The sequence below is a fragment of the Macaca thibetana genome, chromosome 17 (genome assembly GCF_024542745.1).
Source record: "Macaca thibetana thibetana isolate TM-01 chromosome 17, ASM2454274v1, whole genome shotgun sequence".
NCBI classification, from domain to species: Eukaryota; Metazoa; Chordata; class Mammalia; order Primates; family Cercopithecidae; genus Macaca; species Macaca thibetana.
In genome coordinates, this window is record NC_065594.1 from 18,491,837 (window position 1) to 18,516,992 (window position 25,156).

The 25,156-nt window shown below is 36.9% G+C and overlaps 1 protein-coding gene across 4 annotated transcripts in view; it reads left to right on the forward strand.

The window, feature by feature from the left end:
- The window catches only part of COG6 (component of oligomeric golgi complex 6), a 101,422-nt gene extending 76,596 nt beyond the window's left edge, over positions 1 to 24,826 (forward strand). Inside the window, exon 19 of one of the 4 annotated variants that reach the window (XM_050766117.1) lies at positions 23,270 to 24,826. In XM_050766117.1, the coding sequence (XP_050622074.1) occupies positions 23,270 to 23,417 (148 nt within the window). In that variant the 3' untranslated portion in view covers positions 23,418 to 24,826. The other 3 variants (XM_050766122.1, XM_050766118.1, XM_050766121.1) reach the window with 3 other exon arrangements.
- Positions 24,827 to 25,156: the final 330 nt, after the last annotated feature.

A 25,156-nucleotide genomic window follows, 5' to 3' on the forward strand; every position in this document is an offset into this window, starting at 1 on the left:
TTGAAATTTCTTAGTACCTATTTACCTTTGTTTTCATTCAGAAATATTTTTAAATGTTATTTGCAAAGTATTTGAAAATTAAATGTGATCTGCAACATAATTTTCAATATTTGTTTAGACGAACAGAAATTATAGTATAAATTTAGCTACTTATTTTCAAAATCAGGATTGCTTTGAAAATATAGGGCATTTTACACATTTAAGATTTAACATCAGGCCGGGCGCGGTGGTTCTCTGAACACCTGTAATCCCAGCACTTTGGGAGGTCGAGGCAGGCAGATCACAAGGTCAGGAGTTCAAGACCAGCCTGGCCAACATGGTGAAACCCTGTCTCTACTAAAAATACAAAAATGAGCTGGGTGTAGTGGTGCATGCCTGTAGTCCCAGCTACTTGGGAGGCTGAGGCAGGAGAATCGTTTGAATGCAATAATGATTGAAGAGAGGTTTTAATATACTTTAAAAGATGACATATAGCCCAGATGCTGTGAAGCAGGGGTCCCCAACCCCTGGGCCAGGGAACCCGGCAGATACTCAGGAGGCAGAGGTTGCAGGGAGCTGGGATTGCGCCACTGCACTCCAGCCTGGGTGACAGAGCAAGACTACATCTCAGAAAAAAAAAGATTTAACATTAAAGGAGATTTTTATTTTTTATTTTTTTTGAGACGGAGTCTGGCACTGTCACCTAGGTCGGAGTGCAGTGGCACAATCTCAACTCATTGCAGCCTCCATCTCCCGGGTTCAAGTGATTCTCCTGCCTTAGCCTCCCAGGTAGCTGGGACTACAGGTGCATGCCACCACACCTGGCAGATTTTTGTATTTTTAGTGGAGATGGGTCCTCTCCATGTTGGCCAAGCTGGTCTCAAACTCCTGACCTCAAATTATCTGCCCGCCTTGACCTCCTAAAGTGCTGGAGTTACAGGCTTGATACCACTCCCGGCCTAAAGCAGATTTTTTAATTGCACGTATACTATCTGTTTTTGTTTTTTTCATATTCTCTTCTCCTGAACTTTGTTTATCTTCATAGTTGCAATATCTTTGGGACACCTGTAACTCGTGTCTCCCTTTTTCTTGTCTTGTCTTCGTTTGATTGACTTTCAGAGATTTTGATTGAGCACCTCAGCCTTTGAATAAGGTATTGAATACATTTAAATAGCTAGGAAACAAGGTGGTATAGGAAATAAGGAAAGGATTAGAGAAAGACAATGGTTTTAAAGAAGTCTTCCCTTTAGAGTGAATTTGAAGCTTGTTGTTCTATTTTCAATACAAAATTTCCAAATATTCACCTTATAGCAGTACAAAAATAGAGTTTGGACTATAGAAACCACAATTGTGTATATATAAAATGTTCTCAATGAATCTTTGCTATTGAGTCACAGTTACTTCCATAATAACTTAAGAAATAAAGAGAATGCAGATGCTTCCTAAAGTGAGCATATGGGAAAGTGGATAAGATTTGATAACGCTTTTATTCAAGGTTTTTCCTCCATTATAGAAATAATATGTTAGAAATAAAGCATGTACCTATAATGGAGCAATTTTTTTGAGAGAAATTGAATATTTTTTTTTTTCTTTTAACTACCTTCTTTTATTCACCTGTACTATCAGGAATATCCATATAGACAAAAATAAAGCAAGTTTGGGGTAAAATTAAAAAAAAAAAAAAAAAACTACCAGGAAAAGAACTACTGGACAGCTGTGAACTGAATGCTTTAGAGACTCAGAAAGTCCAAACCTTAAAAGCAGGGTTAATCCCCAAAGGCTGGAGAACCTGGAATTCTTATGTCAAGGGAAGGAAAAGAAAGAGTATCGTAGCTGCAGGAGAGAAAAAGAGCAGTTTGCTGTTCCTCTACCTTTTTGTTCCATTCAGGCCTTCAGCTGATTGGATGGAGCCCGCCCCATTGATGGGGAATGTTCTTCACTCAGTCTCCCAACTTCCATGCCAATCTCTTGGGGAAACACCCTCACAGACACACCCAGAAATTATGCTTTATCGACTAACTAGGTATCCCTTATCCGGTCAAGTTAACCCTTAAAATTAACCATCAGAGCAACTTTATATTCATACTAATTCAGCTTAAAATCAAGCCTCTAAATGATCCACTTGATCTGTAATTAAATTAACTGCCTTCCGGAACAAAACATAACATACTTAAAGATGACAGTTACAGACAATCAACATCTATAATGCTAAGCATGCAGTCTATAATGCTAACATCTATAATGCTAAGCATGCAATAAAATACTATTGCAGTGGGAAAGCAGGAAAATATGAGCCAAACCTGGAAAAAAAAAAAATCAGTCAATAGAAACATGCTTTCAAATGATAAAGTTTACAGAATTAGCAGATAAGGTGTTTTAAAAAAGCTGTTAAAAATATGTTCAAGAATTTAAAGGAAAACATGACCCTGAGAGAACAAATAGGGGATTTTACAAAATTAGAATTTTAGAACTCAGAGATGCAGTATATAAAATGAAAAATTCACTGGATTGTCTTATAGGCCCGTTGAACACTCCAGAGAGAAAGATCAGTTAACTTGAGGAGAGGACAATAGAAACTGAAGCACAGATAGAAAAAAATTAAAAGGCTGGAAAATAAATGGAGTCTTAGAGAATTGTGAGATAATACTAAGCAGTCTAACGTGTATAATTAGATATCATAGTGTAATTGAAGCAGAAAAATTTGAATAAAAGGGGAATTTTTTCTAAATGTTATGGCAAATAGGAACCCTCAGACCCAAGAAATTAAATACCAAATCATACCATAATCAAATTATTGAAAACCAGTGATAAAGAGATAATTTTTTAAAGACATTTGCAGGGAACAATGGCATTACTACTGACTTCTCGTTAGAAACAGCACAGACCAGAACACAGTAGAATATCATCACCTTTAAAAAGCTAAGTATATAAACAATGTCAACTTTAAGTGATCGATCGGAAAAAAAGTATCTTTCAAACTGAAAGTGAAATAAATGTTTTGAAATAAATGAAAATAGAGAAGATTTATCCCCAGCTTAATGCACTGTAAGAAATGGGTACAAAAAGGAATAATTCTTTTTTTTTTTCTTTTTTTTTGAGATGGAGTCTTGCTGTGTCACCCAGGCTGGAGTAGAGTGGTGCGATCTTGGCTAACGGCAACCTCTGCGTCCTGGGTTCAAGCAACTCTCCTGCATCAGTCTCCTGAGTAGGTAGGAATATGGGCACCTGCCAACGCGCCCAGCTAATTTTTGTATTTTTAGTAGAGACGGGGTTTCACCATGTTGGCCAAGCTGATCTCAAATTCCTGACCTCGTGATCCACCCACCTCGGCCTCCCAAAGTGCTTTTGGCCACTGCGCCTGGCCAAAAAGGAAGAATTCTTTATGATCATTTTCTTTTTCTATTCTTTTCCCTATTATTTTGAGAATTTTTACATCACTGTTCATCAGGGATATTGGCCTGTATTTTTGTTTTGCTTTTTCTTAATCTGTCTTTGGTTTTGATATCAGGGTAATACTGGTGGCCTCATAGAATGAACGTGGAAGTATTCCCTTCTCCTATATTTCTTGGAATAGTTTGAGTAGAATTGGCGCTAGTTCTTCCTTAAGTGTTTGGTAAAATTCAGAAGTGAAGCCATCAGTTCCTGGCTTTTTTTAGCTGGGAGACTTTTTTTATGGCTTTGATCTCATTACTTGTTATTGGTCTCTTCAGGTTTTGAATTTCTTCATGGTTCAGTCTTGGCAGGTTGCATGTGTCTAGGAATTTATTCATTTCTTCTAAGTTTATAGTTGCTCATAGTAGCCTGTAATGCGTCTTTGAATTTCTGGGGTACTGGCTGTAATGTCTCCTTTTTCGTTTCTGATTTTATTTATTTGGATCTTCTGGTTCTTTTCTTAGTCTGGCTAAAGGTTTGTCAATTTTGTCTGTCTTTTCAAAAAATCACCTTTTGTTTCGTCACTCTTTTGTACTTTTCTTTGTTTCAATTTCATTTATTTATGCTCTATCTTTATTTATTTTCTTCCACTAATTTTGGGTTTGGTTTCATCTTGCTTTTCTAGTTCTTTAAAATGTATCATTAGGTTGTTTATTTGAATCTTTTCTACTTTTTTATGTAGGCACTTACAGCTATAAACTTTCCTTTTACTACTGCTTTTACTGTATCCCATCGGTTTTGGTATGTTGTTTCCATTTTCAGTTGTTTCAATAAATTTTTTAATTTCCTTCTTAATTTCTTCATTGGCCCACTGGTTATTCAGGAACATACTGTTAAATTTCCATGTGTTTGTATAGTTTCCAAAATTCTTCTTGTTACAATTTTTAGTTTTATTCCTTTGCGGTCAAAGAAGATACTTGATATAATTTTATTTTTAAAAAATTTTATGGACTTTTTTTGTGTCCTAACATATGGTCTGTGCTTGAGAATGATCTATGTGCTGAAGAGAAAATGTTTATTCTGCAGCCATTGGATGAAATACTCTACAAATATTGATTAGGTGCATTTGCAATTGGTCCGTAGTGTAGATTAAGTCCAATATTTCTTTTTTAATTTTCTCTGTGGGAAATCTGTCCAGTGATGAAAGTAGAGGGTTAAAGCCTCCAGCTATTATTGTTTCGGGGCCTATCTCTCTCATTATCTCTAATAATGCTTTGTATATCTGGGTGTCGCAATGTTGGGTGCATGTATATTTACAATTGTTATACCCTCTTGCTGAATTTACTCCTTTATCATTATATACTGAACTTGTTTGTCTCTTTTTATGTTTGCCTTCAAATCTTATTTTTTCTGATATAAATAAGTATAGCTACTCCTATTTTGTTGTTTGTTTCCACTGGCATGGAGTATCTTTTTCTTTCTTTTTTTCAGTCTATGTCTGCTTTATAGATGAAGTAATTTTTTTGTAGGCAACAGATCTTTGGGTCTTGTTTTTTTCAATCCATTCAACCACTCTGTGACTTTTGATTGGAGACCATAGTCCATTTACATTATGTTATTACTGATAAGGACTTACTCTGCCATTTTGAAATTTGCTTTCTTGTTCTTCTGTGGTTTTCATTTCCTTCTTTCCTTCCTTCCTATCTCTCTTTTAATGAAGTTGATTTTCTCTGGTGGTATATTTTAATGCCTTGCTTTTTATGTTTTGTATATCTGTTGTATGTTTTTTGACTTGAGGTTACCATGAAGCTTCCAAGCTTCTTATACTCCATTATTTTAAACTGACAACAACTTAACATGGATTGTTTAAATAAACAAGCAAAGAGAAAACTAACAAAAAACTCTTTACCCTTCCACTTCATTGCCCTGCTTTCTAATATTTGTTGTTTCTGCTTATATCTTATTATACTGTCTGTCACTTGAAATGTTATTGTAGTTATTTTTGATTGGTTCATCTTTTTACTCTTTCTACTCAAGATATGAGTAGTTTACACACCACAGTTACAGTTTACAATATTTTTCTGTGTTTTTCTATGTACCTAGTAATACCAGTGTGTTTAGTTCCTTCAGATGATTTCTTATTGCTCATTAATATCCTTTTCTTTCACACTGAAGAACTCTCTTTAGCATTTCTTGTAGGACAGATGTGGTGTTGATGAAGTCCTTTTTTTGTTTGTTTTTTTGTTTTTTTGGTCTGGGAAAGCCTTTATTTGTCCTTCATGTTTATAAGGTCTTTTCACTGCATACGGTATTCTAGGATAAAAGTTTTTTTTTCCTTCAGCACTTTATGTCATGCCACTCTCTCCTGGCCTGTAAGGTTTCCACTGAAAAGTCTGCTGCCAGAAGTATTGGAGCTCCTTTGTAAGTTGTTTTTCTCTTGCTGCTTTTACATTCCTTTCTTTTTCTTTGGCCTTTGGGAGTTTGATTATTAAAGGTCTTGAGATAGCCTTATTTGGATTACATCTGCTTGGTGGTCTGTAACCTTCTTGTACTTGAATATTGATATCTTTCTCTAGGTTTGGGAAGTTCTCTATTATCCCTTCGAATAAACTTTCTACTCTAATCTCTCTCTGCCTCCTCATTTAAGGCCAGCAACTCTTGGATTTGCTCCCTTGAGGCTATTTTCTAGATCTTGTATGTGTGCTTCATTTTTTTAATTCCTTTTTCTTTTGTCTCCTCTTACTGTGTATTTTCAAATATCCTGTCTTTAATCTCAGTAGTTCTTTCTTCTGTTTGATTAATTCTGCAACTAAGAGACTCTGATGCATTCTTTAGCATGTCACTTGTGTTTTTCAGCTTTGGACTTTCTGTTTGATTCTTTTTGATTATTTCAGGCTCTTCGTTAAAGTTATCTGATAAGGTTCTGAATTTCGGCTGGGCACGGTGACTCATGCCTATAATCTCAGCACTTTGCGGGGCCAAGGCAGGTGGATCACGTGAGGTCAGGAGTTCAAGACCAGACTAACCAACATGGAGAAACCCATCTCTACTAAAAATACAAAATTAGCCAGGCATGGTGGTGCCTGCCTGTAATCCCAGCTACTCGGGAGGCTGAGGCAGGAGAATAGCTTGAACCCGGGAGGCGGAGGTTGCAGTGAGCCGAGATCGCACCATTGCACTCCAGCCTGGGTAACAAGAGTGAAACTCGGTTTCAGAAAAACAAAAAACAAGATTCTGAATCTCTTCTTTGTGTTATCTTGAATTTCTTTGCACTTCCTCAGCACAACTATTTTGGTTTCTCTGTCTGAAAGGTCACATATGTCTGTCACTCCGGGTTGGTCACTGGTGCATTGTTTAATTCGTTTGGTGAGGTCATGTTTTCCTGGATGGTCTTGATGCTCGTAGATGTTCATCAGTGTCTGGGCATTGACGAGGTGGGTATTATAGTCTTCACAGTCTGGGCCTTGTACCTGTCCTTCTTATGAAGGCTTTCCAAGTATTCAAGGGGACTTGGGTGTTGTGAATTAAGTCTTTGGTCACTGCAGCCGTATCTACATTAGGGAACACCCCAAGCCCTATGGCTCTTGCAGACTCAATGAGGTACTACATTGGTGTTCTTGGGTGAGATCCAGGAGAACTTCCTGGATTACTAGACGTAGACTCTTGTTCTCTTCCCTTAATTTCCACCACGCAAATAGATTCTCCCTGTCTGTACTGAGCTGCCTTGGAGCTGGGGGAGTGGTGATACATGCCTCTTTGTGGCACCACCACTGGGACTGTGCTGGGTGAGATCCAAAGCAAGCATAGTACTGGGTCTTGCCTAAGGTCCACAGGGATCACTGTATGGCTACTGCCCATGTTCCCTCAAGGCCCAAGGGCTCTGCAGTCCGCAAGTGATGAATCAGCGAGGCTTGTGTCCTTCCCTTCAGGGCAATGAGTTTCCCTTGTCTCTGGGTGGGTCCAGAGAAGCTGTCTGGGATGCAGGGCCTGGAGTCAGGAACCTTAGGAATCTGTTATATCTGGTGTTGTGTTCTGAGGTGGCTGAGCTGGCATCCAAGATACAAAACAAAGTCCTTCTCATTCTTCTCTCTCAAGCAGAAGGAAGGAGTCTTTTCCGGAGCTACGAGCTGCATCGCCTGGGGTTGCAGGAGGAGTGATACAAGTACTCCGTTGGCTGCCCTAGCTGGTGTCTCACTAGGTCGCATGCACCCCAAGTCCACTGGCTCTAAGCCCAGCACAGCACAGAAGTTTGCCCACGAATTAGAGCCCTTATGGCCCGAAACTTGCCCTTCAGTTTATTTCAGATCCCAGAGCACCTTATCCCATGGTGGTGGGGCTTGCCAGAACTCTGGTTCTGACCGCTGGGATGGAGACTTCCCTTCTGACCAGTGCTGGTCTAAATGCTCCCTCTGGGGATGCTGGCTGAGTTCTGCCTGGTGTTGCTTTCTGCTGTGACAGGGCAGCACTAAATTCCATTGCTAAGTCCCATAATCACTCTTTTTATTCCCTTCCACAAGTGCATAAATTATCTCTCCATGCCATGCTGCCAGTGCCAGGGATTAGGGGAAGGACAGTGTAGCAATTCAAGACTATCTTTCTTATCCTGTTTAGTGCCTCTTTCCTTAATATTATGTTGAAACCAAGTACTATGATTGCTTACCTGATTTTTGGTTCTTAGGAAGGTGATTTTTTGTTTGGATTGTTGTTCAATTTGGCGTTCCTGCTTGGGGGACGATTACTGGAGGCTTCTATTTGCTCATCTTGCTCCTAATAGTGGAATTTTTAACACATAGTAATAAAACATATGACAACAAAAGTGCAAAAGATGCAGTGGGAGGGAAGTGGAAGTTTGGTGTTGTAATATTGTAAGGATATTAAGTTATCCATGCAATATATAATATTGATTGGAGGTAGATTGTAAACCTTCCCACAATCATTAAAACAAACAAAGTTATTTAACATACCAATAGATAAGATCAAATAGAATTTTTAAAAAGTAATTTTATCAAAAGAAGGTGCAAAGGGAGGGTAAAAGAACAAATGAGACAAGTATGAAACAAGTAGCAGGAAGATAGACTTAATTACAGCCTAATAAGTAACTGTAATAAATGTAAAAGTACTATACAGTCGAACTAAAAGACAAAATTCTTTGATTGGATGAAAAAGCCTGATACAACTATCTGCTATCTATAAAAAAATTCATTTTAAATATAAAGGCAGAGATAGTTTAAAAGGATGGCAAAAGATATACCATGCAAGCACTAATCATAAAGCTGGAATAGCTATATTACTCTCAGAAAAATTAGACTACAGACAGATAATAATACCAGAGATAAAGTGTGACATTTTATAATATAATAGGATTAATACATGAAGAAAGTATAATAGTATATATGTGCATTTAATAGCAGAGCTGCAAATAACATGAAATATAAGCTTACAGAATTGATGAGGAATAGCTATATCAAGAAATATAGTTAGATATTTCAACATAACTCCTCTCAGTAATTGATACAAAAAAATAGGACATTAACATGATGCTTCATAGTTGAACAGTACTACCAATCTTTACCTAATAGAAATATTTAAAATACTGGCCGGGCGCGGTGGCTCACGTCTGTAATCCCAGCACTTTGGGAGGCCGAGGCAGGTGGATCACGAGGTCAGGAGTTTGAGACCATCCTGGCTAACATGGTGAAACCCCGTCTCTACTAAAATTACAAAAAATTAAGCCGGGCGTGGTGGCGTGCGCCTGTAGTCCCAGCTATTGGGAAGCTGAGGCAGGAGAATGGCGTGAACCTGGGAGGTGGAGCGGAGCTTGCAGTGAGCCAAGATTGTGCCTCTGCACTCCAGCCTGGGCGACAGAGCGAGACTCCGTCTCAAAAAAAAAAAAAAAAAAAAAAAAAAAATTAAAATACTACACACAAACTATAGAAAATACACATTGTTTTTAGGTACAGATGAAACATTCATGAAATTAATGTAAGAATGAGCAAAAAAGGAAATAAGAAATCCTAAGCAGATGAACTTAAGAACTCAAACTAGATATTTCTAGTTCTAGAAAGTTCATAGCAAGAACTAGAAAAGTCATAGCAAGTTTTTCTTTATAAATTGCAAGCTAAATCAGTTTTTACAATGAATGTGGATAACTTAAGTTACCCTATTTTAACATACAAGCGTGTCAGCTGAGATTTAAAAAAAAAAAAAAAAAAAAACTCAGTTTACCTATATGCCCTTTACAAGAGACCATTTACAACAAAGCGGCATACAAAGAAAGAAGGAGTTGCAATATTAACAGGCGAAATTGAATTCAGGGTGTAAGTCACTAAAAGGTCAAAGGGTAATGTTTTATAGTGATAAAAGTCATGCTTAAGTAGGTCTTACATAAAAAGCCTGCAAGATATAAAAATTCATTTAAAAAAATCAAACATGCCATTGCATCAAGAGAGGAAACACCATAGCCAAAGGATACAAAGAAAAATCTGACTTGAATTAACTACATAAACCAGTTAGAGAAGAGTACCATTACACTATGTTGGAATATTGAAAATCTACAGCAAACATAATAGTTAATGATGAAACATTAGAAACCTTTTCATTGAAGTTCAAAACAAGATATGCATACTTACTGTCACATGTATTTACTTTGGAGCTTCTAGCCATTGTAATGAATTGAGTCATAAATATTGAAAAGAATTAATAAAACGTGTTAATTTTAAATGTCTGTACCAAAAACAAAAAAGGCAAACAATTAATAAACTAATAGAACTAAAATAGAGTTGTTACTTGACAAGATTCAAAATTAACATACAAAAATTAGTACCTTTTCTGTATAACAGCAATATCTAATTATAACAGTGAAAAGTAAAAGACTTTATTATAAAAGTCACAGGATTGTTTCCTAGGAATAAATTTGATAATATATATGGAAAATTACATAATGAAACTTATAAAAATTTATTGAAAATTCTAAAAGGTCTGACTAAATAGGCATACTCTGTTCATAGACTGGAAAATTCACTAGTGTAACAGGTTAATCTGTAAATAATTCCAACATTAATCAAACTTCTCATGGAATTATTTCATTAAATATTTATCTAAGAAAAAGTATATGAGAGAGGACTCATACTTTTGAACATCTCCACAATTAGCACTCCAGCCCAAGGTGGCATCATCTGTGCCTGGTTTATCACATTAACCTCTGAACTCTTCCATTTTTACACTTGCCCTCTCCACCACCATCCACCCAAGCCCTACAGCCTAAACTGAACACTCAGAGTGATCCTTTAATAATAGATTGCTTAGTTCAATTCTTTCGATGAATTTAAAAGAGGATATTGTTTAGAAAGATTAAGTAATTGAATCAAGGTCAAAAATTAGTAAGAAGTAGAGCCATGATTTAAATCCAGTATTTCTGATTCTAGACCCTATTCTCTTCAACACTAGACTATACTGTATTTTATTAGCTCTTTCTGTGTTGAGATTATTTTATTATTTTTGAAAGATGCTCATAGATGTCTGGCATATGTGATGATAGATGACATGTGAAATACGTAGCTTGGCCTCATGAAAAATATACTTAAATTTCACTTGTAGACAGATAGCTAACCTGGGATGAAAAATTGTCTTGACCCATTGTGACATTTCTTATGTTTATATGGTGATAAAGAAAAATCAGAATTTTAACTAATCTGTTATTCATAAGGATATTATCATCTTTTCTACTTGGGCTTTTAGGCTTAATGCTTTTTTTTCTCCTGTGGCACATTTGATTGCACTCTTAACTGTGGTGCTAAAATAAAACTTAACTTTAGTGATCACAGAACCTGATGTTGAAATAATCTATTTTTGGAAATGCTGGGTTTATGATAATGAGAAAGTTGTATCATGTTGTTATGGCAACCAAAATCCTAAAGTACAGATTAATGACAAGCTCACTGATTTTTGGAAGTAAGCAGTTCATTTCTTATCTCAGTTCAGTTTTAAATAATTATTTAAAATACAGTAAATTTCCTTGAACATATTTAAAAATGAGAATAATATCTCCATTTAGTTATAGATCAGTCTTTATCATGATTTTAAAATTTGTAATACCAGATTTTTATGACACTGTGACGTTTGTAACTGGACAAATTGAATTTCCCAATGTATAGTATTCTGATACATTAGTAGCTGAAAAAACGTTGCCTTCTTTAAAACTATATAACAAGCTGATCTCTCAATATGTTTTTTTCCTAACAGTAAATTAACTGCCTGATTATTATATTTGCTATATGATATGCTGGTATAGCAGCTACTTTCTAAGTGTAAGAGATGTTAAGAAAGACCTTTCAAAACTTGGAATTAGGCAAATAAGGTCTGAGAGAACAGTATGTCATTGCAGGGTCATAATGAAGCATTGTTTTTAACAGGCTCATCAATAATTATTTATTTAGGGAATGGGCCTTTGTTTGATTCTCTGTTTACTATTGATTAAAGGTTCCAAACTCTGTGGACGTGTTAATTTATAGATTCTGTGTGGTAGAAGAAATAGCCCCAAAGCTATGGTTTTTCTTGCTCTGTAGCACATTTGTACCTAACCTGTTTTGTTCTAACTGTCCTTTCCAAATACCTGTAAATGACCAGTTTCTCAAAATGTGCTTTGAACCAGCTTTATCTTCTTAGTAGTTTCCTCATCAATGAGTTATTAAATTTTTGACCCATCATTAATTTGTATGAGAATCATCTTTTTAATTTTTTAAAAGTTATACTTGGACTGGGAAGATCATTAAACCATCCAAAGGCCCATAGGATACCACTTAATAAATTAATACCTCTGAGGATTTCGTGGTAGCAAAGAGACAGGAAAGTTAATGGTCTACCTGTTTAGATGATCATAGCTTATATTCAAATAAAAAGTTATGCCATTCCAAGATGGCCGAATAGAAACAGCTCCGGTCTGCAGCTCCCAACATGATCGACACAGAAAACGGGTGATTTCTGCATTTCCAACCAAGGTACCTGGTTCCTCTCATTGGGACTGGTTGGACAGTGGGTGCAGCCCATGGAGGGTGAGCAGAAGCAGGGCGGGGCATTGCCTCCCCCAGGAAGCTCAAGGGGTTGGGGGATTTCCCTTTCCTAGCCAAGGGAAGGCTGACAGATGGCAGCTGGATAAATGGGACAGTTCCGCCCAAATACTGTGCTTTTCCAATGGTCTCAGCAAACGGCACACCAGGAGATTATATTCCTCACCTGGCTAGGCAGATCCCAAGCCCATGGAGCCTTGCTTACTGCTAGTGCAGTAGTCTGAGATCGACCTGCCAGGCAGCAGCCTGGCAGGGGGAGGGGCGTCTGCCATTGCTGAGCCTTGAGTAGGTAAACAAAGTGACCTGGGTAGCTCTAACTGGGCAGAGCCCACCAGAGCTCAGCAAAGCAGGCTGTCTCTGTAGTATCCACCTCGGCGGGCAGGGCATAGGTGAACAAAAGGCAGAAGAAACTTCTGCAGACTTAAACATCCCTGTCTGACAGCTCTGAAAAGAGCAATGATTCTCTCCCAGCACTGTGTTGACCTCGGAGAATGGACAGACTGCCTCCTCAAATGGGTCCCTGACTCCTGTGTAGCCTAACTGGGAGACACCCCAGTAGGGGCTGACTGACACCTCATAGAGGCAGGTGCCCCTCTGGGATGAAGCTTCCAGAGGAAGGATCAGGCGGCAATATTTGCTGTTCTGCAGCCTCTGCTTGTCTGGAGTGGACCTCCAGCAAACTCCGACAAACCTGCAGCTGAGGGACCTGACTGTTAGAAGGAAAACTAACAAACAGAAAGGAATAGCATCAACATCAACAAAAAGGACATCCACACCAAAACCCCATCTGTAGGTCATCAACATCAAAGACCAAAGGTAGATAAAACCACAAAGATGGGGAGAAACCAGAGCAGAAAAGCTGAAAATTCTAAAAACGAGAGAGCCTCTTCTCCTCTAAAGGATCGCAGCTCCTCACCAGCAACGGAACAAAGCTGGATGGAGAATGACTTTGATGAGCTGACAGAAGTAGGCTTCAGAAGGTCGGTGATAACAAACTCCTCTGAGCTAAAGGAGGATGTTTGACCCATCGCAAGGAAGCTGAAAACCTTGAAGAAAGATTAGATGAATGGCTAACTAGAATAAACAGTGTAGAGAAGACCTTAAATGACCTGATGGATCTGAAAAACATGGCACGAGAACTACGTGATGCATGCACAAGCTTCAGTAGCTGATTTGATCGACTGGAAGAAAGTATCAGTGATTGAAGATCAAATTAATGAAATAAAGCAAGAAGAGAAGTTTAGAGAAAAAAGAGTAAAAAGAAACAAACAAAGCCTCCAAGAAATATGGGATTAGGTGAAAACACTAAATCTATGTTTGATTGTTGTACCTGAAAGTGATGGGGAGAATGGAACCAAGTTGGAAAACACTCTTCAGGATATTATCCAGGAGAACTTCCCCAACCTAGCAAGGCAGGCCAACATTCAAATTCAGGAAATACAGAGAACGCCACAAAGATACTCCTCGAGAAGAGCAAGTTCAAGACATAATTGTCAGATTCACTAAGGTTGAAATGAAGGAAAAAATGTTAAGGACAGCCAGAGAGAAAGGTCAGGGTACCCACAAAGGGAAGCCCATCAGACTAACAGCAGATCTCTCAGCAGAAACTCTACAAGCCAAAGGAGAGTGGGGGGGCCAATATTCAACATTCTTAAAGAAATTTCAACCCAGAATTTCATATCCAGCCAAACTAAGCTTCATAAGTGAAGGAGAAATAAAATCCTTTACAGACAAGCAAATGCTGAGAGATTTTGCTACCACCAGGCCTGCCTTACAAGAGCTCCTGAAGGAAGCACTAAACATGGAAAGGAACAACTGGTACCAGCCACTGCAAAAACATGCCACATTGTCAAGACCATCGATGCTAGGAAGAAACTGCATCAACTAACAGGCAAAATAACCAGCTAACATCATAATGACAGGATCAGATTAACACATAACAATATTAACCTTAAATGTAAATGGGCTAAATGCCCCAATTAAAAGACATGGACTGGCAAATTGGATAAAGAGTCAAGACCCATCAGTGTGCTATATTCAGGAGACCCATCTCACATGCAGAGACACACATAGGCTCAAAATAAAGGGATGGAGGAAGATCTACCAAGCAAATGGAAGGCAAAAAAAAGCAGCGGTTGCAGTCCTGGTCTCTGATAAAACAGATTTTAAACCAACAAAGATCAAATGAGACAAAGAAGGCCATTACATAATGATAAAGGGATCAATTCAACAAGAAGAGCTAACTATCCTAAATATGTATGCACACAATACAGCAGCACCCAGATTCATAAAGCAAGTCCTTGGAGACCTACAAAGAGACTTAGACACCCACACAATAATAATGGGAGATTTTAACACCCCACTGTCAATATTAGACAGATCAACGAGACAGAAGGTTAACAAGGATATCCAGGACTTGAACTCAGCTCTGCACCAAGCAGACCTAATAGACATCTAGAGAACTCTCCACCCCATATCAACAGAATATATATTCTTCTCAGCACCACATCACACTTATTCCAAAACTGATCACATAGTTTGAAGTAAAGCACTCCTCAGCAAATGTAAAAGAACAGAAATCACAACAAACTGTCTCTCAGACCACAATGCAATCAAATTAGAACTCAGGATTAAGAAACTCATTCAAAACTGCACAACTACATGGATGACTCCTGCTCCTGAATGACTACGGGGTAAATAATGAAATGAAGGCAGAAATAAAGATGTTCTTTGAAACCAATGAGAACAGAGACATAATGTGCCAGAATCTCTGGGACACATTTAAAGCAGTGTATAGAGGGAAATTTATAGCACTAAATGCCCACAAAAGAAGGCAGGAAAGATCTAAAATTGACACCCTAGCATCACAATTCAAAGAACTAGAAAAGCAAGAGCAAACAAATTCAAAAGCTAGCAGAAGGCAAGAAATAACTAAGAGCAGAACTGAAGGAGATAGAGACACAAAAAAACCCTTCAAAAAATCAATGAATCCAGGAGCTGGTGTTTTGAAAAGATCAACAAAATTGATAGACCGCTAGCAAGACCAATAAGAAAAGAGAGAAGAATCAAATAGACACAATAAAAAAAAGATAAAGGGGACATCATCACTGATCCCACAGAAATACAAACTACCATCAGAGAATACTACAAACACCTCTATGCAAATAATCTACAAAACCTAGAAGAAATGGATAAATTCCTGGACACATACACCCTCCTAAGACTAAAACAGGAGGAAGTTGAATCTCTGAATAGACCAATAACAGGCTCTGAAATTGAAGCAGAATTAGTAGCCTACCAACCAAAAAAAAGTTCAGGACCAGACGGATTCACAGCCGAATTCTACCAGAGGTAAAAAGAGGAGCTGGTACCAACCTTCTGAAACTATTCCAATCAATAGAAAGAGAGGGAATCCTCCTTAACTCATTTTATGAGGCCAGCATCATCGTGATACCAAAGCCTGGCAGAGACACAACAAAAAAAGAGAATTTTAGACCAATATCCCAGATGAACATTGATGCAAAAGTCCTCAGTAAAATACTGGCAAACCAAATTCATCAGCACGTCAAAAAGCTTATCCATCACGATCAAGTTGGCTTCATCCCTGGGATGCAAGGCTGGTTCGACATATGCATATCAATAAACAGAATCCATCACATAAACAGAACCAATGACAAAAACCACATGATTATCTCAATAGATGCAGAAAGGGCCTTTGACAAAATTCCACAGCCCTTCATGCTAAAAAACTATCAATAAACTAGGTTTTGATGGAACATATCTCAAAATAATAAGAGCTATTTATGACAGACCCACACCAACATCATACTGAATGGGCAAAAACTGGAAGTATTCCCTTTGAAAACTGGCACAAGACAGGGCTGCCCTCTCTCACCACTCCTATTCAACATAGTGTTGGAAGTTCTGGCCAGGGCAATCAGGCAGGAGAAACAAATAAAGGGTATTCAATTAGGAAAAGAGGAAGTCAAATTGTCCCTGTTTGCAGGTGACGTGATTGTATATTTAGAAAACCCCATTGTCTCAGCCCAAAATCTCCTTAAGCTGACAAGGAACTTCAGCAAATTCTCAGGATACAAAATCAGTGTGCAAAATCACAAGCATTCCTATACACCAATAACAGACAAACAGAGCCAAATCATGAGCAAACTCCCATTCACAATTGCTACAAAGAGAATAAAATAACCTAGGAATCCAGCTTACAAGGGATGTGAAGGATCTCTTCAAGGAGAACTACACACCACTGTTCAACGAAATAAAAGAGGACATAAATGGGAGAACATTTCATGTTCATGGATAGGAAGAATCAATATCATGAAAATGGCCATACTGCCCATGGTAATTTATAGATTCAATGCCATCCCCATCAAGGTACCAATGACTTTCTTCACAGAATTGGAAGAAACTACTTTAAAATTTATATGGAACCAAAAAAGAGCCCACGTTGCCAAGACAATCCTAAGCCAAAAGAACAAAGCTAGAAGCATCACACTACCTGACTTCAAACTAGACTACAAGGCTACAGTAACCAAAACAGTACGGTACTGGTGTCAAAACAGATATCTAAACCGATGGAACAGAATAGAGGCCTCAGAAATAACACCACACATCTACAACCATCTGATCTTTGACAGACCTGAAAAAAACAAGAAATGGAGTAAGGATTCCCTGTTTAATAAATGGTACTGGGAAAATTGGCTAGGCAAATGTAGAAAGCTGAAACTGGATCCCTTCCTTACACCTTATACAAGAATTAATTCAAGATAGATTAAAAACTTAAATGTTAGACCTAAAACCGTAAAAACCCTAGAAGAAAACCTAGGCAGTATCATTTAGGACATAAGCATGGACAAGGACTTCATGATGAAAACAATGGCAACAAAAGCCAAAATAGGAAAATGGGATCTAATTAAACTCAAGAGCTGCTGCACAGCAAAAGAAACTACCCTCAGAGTGAACAGCCAACCTACAGAATGGGAAAAAAATTTTTGCAATCTACCCATCTGACAAAGGGCTATTATCCAGAATCTACAAAGAGCTTAAACAAATTTACAAGAAATAAACAACCCCATCAAAAAGTGGGCAAAGGATATGAACAGAGACTTCTCAAAAGAAGACATTTATGCAGTCAACAGACACATGAAAAAATGTTCGTCATCACTGGTCATGAGAGAAATGCAAATCAAAACCACAATGAGATACCATCTCACACCCGTCAGAATGGCAATCATTAAAAAGTCAGGAAGAAACAGATACTGGAGAGGATGTGGAGTAACAGGAATGCTTTTACACTGTTGGTGGGAGTGTAAACTAGTTCAACCATTGTGGAAGACAGTGTGGTGCATCCTGAATGATCTAGAACTAGAAATACGATTTGGCCCACCGATCCCATACTGAGTGTATACCCAAAGGATTATAAATCATGCTAGTATAAAGACACATGCACACGTATGTTTATTGTGGCACTATTCACAATAGCAAAAACTTGGAACCAACACAAATGTCCATCAATGATAGAATACATTAAGAAAATGTGGCACATATACACCATGCAATACTATGCAGCCATAAAAAAGGATGAATTCATGTCCTTTGTAGGGATATGGATGCAGCTGAAAACCGTCATTCTGAGCAAACTGTTGCAAGGACAGAAAACCAAACACTGCATGTTCTCACTCATAGGCGGGAATTGAACATTGAGAACACTTGGACACAGGGCAGGAAACATCACACCCCAGGCCCTGTCGTGGGGTGGGGGTGGGGGAGGGATAGCATTAGGAGAAATACCTAATGTAAATGACAAGTAAATGGGTGCAGCAAACCAACATGGCAGATGTATACCTATGTAACAAACTGGCACGTTGTGCACCTGTACCCTAGAATTTAAAGTATAATAATTTTTAAAAAGTTACTTTCCCCTTTCAACTGGTCTTTTTGCATATCTTTTGGTGTTGTGAAAAGCAAGAGGACAGAAACAGTCCTGAAGGTACTCCCCCTCAGTATGGGCTAGGCTGTGATTGATCAAAATAGTAAGTAAAATCAAGTGGATGCCCATGCTAGAACCAGTGTTCAGCATGCACTGCTGACAATAACAACAAAAATTCACTGCTTTTACTGCCAGTACATAGGGTGTTTAGTTGATAAGGACATTCCCAACTTTCAGGAGCATGTGACTGAACTGAGATGATCTGTTGGTCATTTTGGATTTAGTCATAGAATCCTTGAAACTTTTCCATTTTGAACATTGATTATTTGTCACTATAATGATTCATTATTGTTTGAGACTCTGTATTTCATATGTGATATTAGTATTTAATGAATAATTTGGGCTAAGACCAGGCAGGCTGGCAGATAATATAGATAGTTACTCTGAACTTTTAAAAATCATTTGATCAGTTGATTGATAGACAGATACTTAATATACTTTTTAAGATAAAGGATGAATTTACATAGTAATTATTACTGTAAATAAAAAGTATAGTAAACTGGCAAGAGGATAAAATGGTTTTAGCACTATAGAAACATTCATTTATATACAAATAACTGATATGCTTTTATAAATCATATTTTGGGAAACTTAGTTCCCTAAAATAATGTATGTGTATGCGTATGTGATGTATTTATTCATGTAGGTAGTTTTTTTTAAACAATAACTCATTAAAATACTCTTAACTCTCAATGGAATAATATCGCTCAAAAGCTCAAAGTACCTTATAAAGATTAACTAATTCATCTAGTAATCTAACTAGTAGAGGTTAAATTACGTATTCAAGGCAACAATAATAAGTGGCAGAGCTTCAACTAGAATGTAAGTCTTCTAACAGTAATTTCCTCCACTATACCATTTTATCTCTACTGTACCCTATAGAACGGATTAGAAAATACTTAATCAAAGTGAGTGTAGGAACCTGTCGCTTTGGTAGTGATAAATGAACTCATATTTGTTCAGAAATGTAGAATCACACTGTCATCCAGAGTTCTTGGTCTTTATAGTTTGAGTTTGACTCAGACTCACTTTAGAGAATCTCCCTTTTCATTTTATTTCTATCCTGTTGGCTTTAGCAGGCAGTTAGCAGGCCAGGAGGAGCAGTTCCTTATTCTTTGCTTTTTTTCCTTCCTCCTTCCTTCATGTAATACATGAAGATTTCTTTTTATCCACCAGCTTTGCTTTCTTCATCTTCTCCACCATACGCATATTCTTTTTTTAACCCTTTCCCTATCTCAGTGGCTTTTTAAAGTGAGGAGCAGATTGAAGACGTACTATACCATCTAACACCAAAATTTAAAATGAATTATAAACTCTTGTTTAGTTTTAACTGGCTTGATTCTATTTAATTATCTATGTTTATGCAGTACTGCTTTATTTTATTTTTATCTATTGCAGACTTAACAATGGATTTTCAGCTGTAGTGTTAGTTTCAGACATTTGTGAGCTAATTTATATAGCTTAGAAATAAATGTGTCAAGTTATAACTAAATTTCAGTAAATTTTAAAATTTTTATCACTGTTACTTGAAAATGAAATTTAAACTTCACTACTTTAGAAGTTTCAACAATACTACATTTACAAGTTACTCTGAACTTTAAAAAATCATATTCAATATTTATAATTGTACATTGTATACTTTTTATGAGAAGAAATAGCCTTATTTTGTGTACTCCTTATATATGATCAAATATATGCTGTATTGAAATTGAGTATAGACTTGAGTATGAGGCATGGATAATGAATGCTTTATACACTTCTCAGAAATCTATGTTATTGCACTTAGAAAAGAACGAAGAACACTATTTCTAAAATCCAGTATCTGACTTGTTGCAAAAGTGGGTATCAAATGTGTGTTAAATGTAATAATGTTTTAAAATACTAGTTTCTAGTATGTTTTCATGAAAAATAATTTTTGCATTATTTTGTTACATTCATTGTCACGCAAATTTAATTACAGGAAAGATCACCAATCAATAGATCAAAAAATATCTCCAGGCTGGGCACAGTGGCTCATGCCTATAATCCCAGCACTTTGGGAGGCCAAAGTGGGTGGATCACCTGAGGTCAGGATTTCAAGACCAGCCTGATCAACATGGTGAAACCCCGTCTCTACTAAAAATACAAAAATTAGCCAGGCATGGTGGTGCATGCCTGTAATCCCAGCTACTTGGGAGGCTGAGGCAGGAGAATCACTTGAACTGAGGAGGCAGAGGTTGCAATGAGCCAAGATCATGCCACTGCACTCCAGCCTGGGTGACAAAGTGAGACCATCTCAAAAAAAAAAAAAAAAAATCTCCAAGCCTCATTTAGTTTAGTAGTTTTCTAAACCAGTTTCTACCATCATCCCTTTCCTTTCAGCAAAAAGGTAGTACAACCAGTAGCACCACTCTACTCTGCTCAGAAAATTTACACAGCATATCTTTCTACTACTCACTGTCATTTTGGAAGCTTTAGCAATTTTTGGAAAATGTCAAGTTACTTCAACTCACCAAGAGTTTGGACCCCATTAGAACAGTGTACAGATATTCCAAGATCATAGGTGGACTTCTTATTCCATCCAACTATTCTCTTTTCTAGACCACAGATGCATATATTTCCACAGATAATCTTAAAAATATATTATTCTATCCATTATTACCAAAAAAGAACATAATTCCTAGAAAAACAAAGAATATGTTCTGTTGATCATGGCCTCATGATATTGACTTGTGTTACAACTTAACACAATATTACTATTACGCTATAACTATTACGTTAGTCTGGCTAGTCACAGTCACGTACTCTTGACTATGTGAAGAAACAGTTTGCCCTGAAATAGCCACTGATTCAGCATTTATGGAAAACAGTGGTGGCTCAAGAGCCCAGAATAGGACTCTGTAAATAAGGAAAAAGTTATTTTTCTCCAAGTATTCAGTGAACATGTATTTATTGAGCATCCATCATATTCAAAATATACTGGATTTTAAGGGACATATGAACATAAACAGTGTCAAGTTACTTGAAATTTTGCAGGACAGGTAAGACATGAACAACATGTATTTCTGTAATTTAATAATTTTTAAAGGACATTTTGGAAATTGGGTTATATGTCAGTCATATCCATTTGATGCAGAGCTAACCCCTTCCTAATACAAAACTGTTGGGATCTGAACATCAAGAAAATGTAGAAGCTTTATTTTAAGTTAGGAGTGGTAAAAGCTACATAAAAGGAACAGAAAAAGTATCATGGACATTCCACAAAGGATGTAATTATTTCTAGCTCTAAAAATCAGATAAGACTTCATGGATAAGAGGGAACATTTTTGCTGAACATTGAGAGCATTTAAAAGTGGTGAAAGAGGCATTCTAGGAAAATGAAGTAGGAGCAAAGGAACTGAGATGAGCAAGACCAGAGCCGGGAGAACAGTCAGGGGTAGCACTGGAATTAGAGTAGTGATAGGGAAAGTGTTAGATGATTTTGAATGGTAGGAGAAGGAATGTTGGCTTCTCTGAAACCAAAAGAGGCCATTGATGCTCTTTGAAAGCTCCAGGTAAGAGAAAGATATGATAGAAAGTATGCCTCAGAAAGATTAATCTAACAACAGTGCGTAGGATGGATTGAATATGGAAGATACTGAAAGAGAGAAGAATAGATAGGAGTTTGCGTTTACTCCAGGCAAGAGGTCATTTTAGAACCTGAACTGAGGTGATACGACATTGTTATGCCATTAACACAAGTAGGAAACTACAAGAAAAGGAAGTTTGGAAGCAAAGCTTTAAAAACACATTTTTATGGCCAGGTGCGGTGGCTCACGCCTGTAATCCCAGCACTTTGGGAGGCTGAGGCGGGCGGATCACGAGGTCAGGAGATCGAGACCATCCTGGCTAACACGGTGAAACCCTGTCTCTACTAAAAATACAAAGAAATCAGCGGCGCGTGGTGGCGGGCGCCTGTAGTCCCAGCTACTCGGGAGGCTGAGGCAGGAGAATGGCGTGAACTCAGGAGGCAGAGCTTGCAGCCAGCCTGGGTGACAGAGCGAGACTCCGTCTCAAAAAAAAAAAAAACTACATTTTTATTAGTTTTTGTAAAAATCAGAAAATTAGTACCAGTGTTCTCATGGCTAGTACCATGAGAACCATTAGTACCATCTTCTCGCAGTGATACATGAATAGTACAAGTAGCTGGGGATGACAGGAAGTTAATGTCATGGAACTATGCAGAGAGTTGTTGCACATTTAATGAACCAGTACTGTTTTTTCTAGCTGGATAATTTTGTAAACATTTGCAAAACTCTGTTCTTTTGTGTGCTTTTGTAGAAATATGTATTTGTGAGAAAGCTGTGATTTGCTGCAAGCGTCACATTTTAGCTTGGGGTGATATAGAGAGTTGAAGAGAAAGCTAGGAGATGTGGTTGTTAGAGTAAAAGCTATAGGTGAAAGAGCAGTTTAAGTTTTCTGAGAGATAAAAGTGTTGATAAATTTGAACAATTGTAAGCATCTTTCTTTAATGTGTTACCACTTTTGCAAAATCAATACATTGACATTGGGTCACAGTTTTTGTTTCTTATTTAGCAGTCCTGTGTATCAGGCACAAATATATAGCAGTTCACTATATATCAGGAACAAAACACAGTCCATGCCCTCTGCAACCTATATAGTAATGGAGAAAGATTTAATAAATAATAAATATAAAATTATGTTTTATCCCCAAATCAGGATTGTGTACCCGTATAGTGATTCTTAAATAGTGCATGTGTGATGATAATGAAAGTGAAATGTATTGATTGAAATGTCAAGCTGTCTTATAATTCTTAGTAAAAATATTTTTTTCAAATGATGTGTTTACATTTTGTTTGCTTATCAATAGAGAGCAGATTGTAAAACAATCTACAGAATTAGTCTGCAGAGCCTATGGTGAAGTGTATGCAGCTGTGATGAATCCAGTCAATGAATACAAAGATCCAGAGAACATTCTTCACCGATCGCCACAGCAAGTGCAGACGCTTCTTTCCTGATTATCTTATTTCATTGTGTTAGCAAAATATGACCTGCCTAAAACACTGAAGGTTATTTTTTATTCTTTGAATTTTTACTTTAAAATTTGATAGTTACAGTTTTCTTTGTGTCATGAGATTGTAAGTCCCGATAATTTTTTTTTTTTTTTGGTCTCAGTAACATGGAAGTAAATAACATGTTGACCTGAGCTAGTATTGCTGTGTATCTACTCTAAATAAGATGCTCTATTTTTTTTGCTAGCCATCTCTCCAGCTCTGCAGTTTTCACTGTATTCAGGAAGCATAAAGTAATATGAAAGGTTTGAAGAATTTTTTTTACAAGACTAGTAGTTCTAAATTAACAGCATATAAAAAATTTGTCTAAATTTAAGAATTAGTATAAGGATATGACTTAATAAATGTCTCCTTACCTAAAGATTCATTTGTTTTCTTATTAATATGAGTAGGTATACTTAGTAGCTTTTCTGAACCTAGCCTATGTCTCTGTCCCCAAAATAGCTGCCCTTAAAGAGTTGTTAGAAGAGAGAAAAATAACAGTGAATTGTGCTTCTGGTGTATATGGCAGTGAATCTCCTTTCTGTTCTACTTTAGCATACTATATATATTTGCATACATTTTTACACAATTTTAAATATACACTCAGCAATAATGAGAAAAAAGGAGAGAGAAAAGTGATTTAAACAGGGTGGATTCCACTCTGTGGGAGCCCTCAATGGACCTCAAGGCGGAACTCAGCCTTTCCAATGAACTCTAAGCATGTAGACAGCCTGAGCTGTGTCTAAGGCTGGTGTTTAAAGATGGGTATTTGTCATACAATATGGGTCCTAAATCCAACCGACTACACATTTTATCTGGTGTTCACACCAAGAAACAATGATCTACTCAAACATTGGAGAAAAATCTGCCAGAGGAAGGGTTGTCAATTGGCGGTGTGTCTTATCTCTATGGTGTAACTGGACTCTGACTTTAGACCATTACCTATTAGGAAGATTCAAAATGACTGTGCTTTTAAAGGAATAAATCCCAGTGTGCCTGATTTGACATTCTTATCAGCAAAAAAACTTGATTTCTAGTAAATCTATAAAAAGGGGTAAGTCCCTAAATTTCAAATGAGAAAACTGAAGCACAAGGAAAACAATAACTAGTTTGAAATATTTTGAAAAGTAATAACATAAAACTAATATTTGTAGAAGATTATGTTGTATATAACAAATTGGTATTTATAGAATATGACCTATTTATCTAAAGTTTATAATTGTTTATACCTAATACAATTCTGTTTGGAGTAAGAATGATTATATAATCATTATCCATTTGGGTATAAATCTGTATTTTTAGTTTTTTTTCCCTTCGATTAGTATGTGTTATATATAAAAGACAGAAAATAAAGTATAAATCAAGAACTTAAATTTTATATAATTTATTTCTACAGTGAAAGAAGATTGATACCTTGTCATGAGTAAATTCCTTTGTTTTATAGCGAAAAATTTATTGTGCTTTTTAGCTGGCTTTTTTTCAAATAAAATATTACAATATGTATAGAGCAGCAATTATTGCAGCTATCCTGTAGATATACATCCTACTGATGTGTTTTTAGAAAATGCACTAATAGAAAAGGAAGTACAACATAGGACAAAACTGAGGTAATCAGTGAAAGACTCACAGGCGAAATGTGGTATGTATGATCTTGAGAACTAAAGCAAAATAAAACATTGTAAGTAATAATCCATTAATATAAC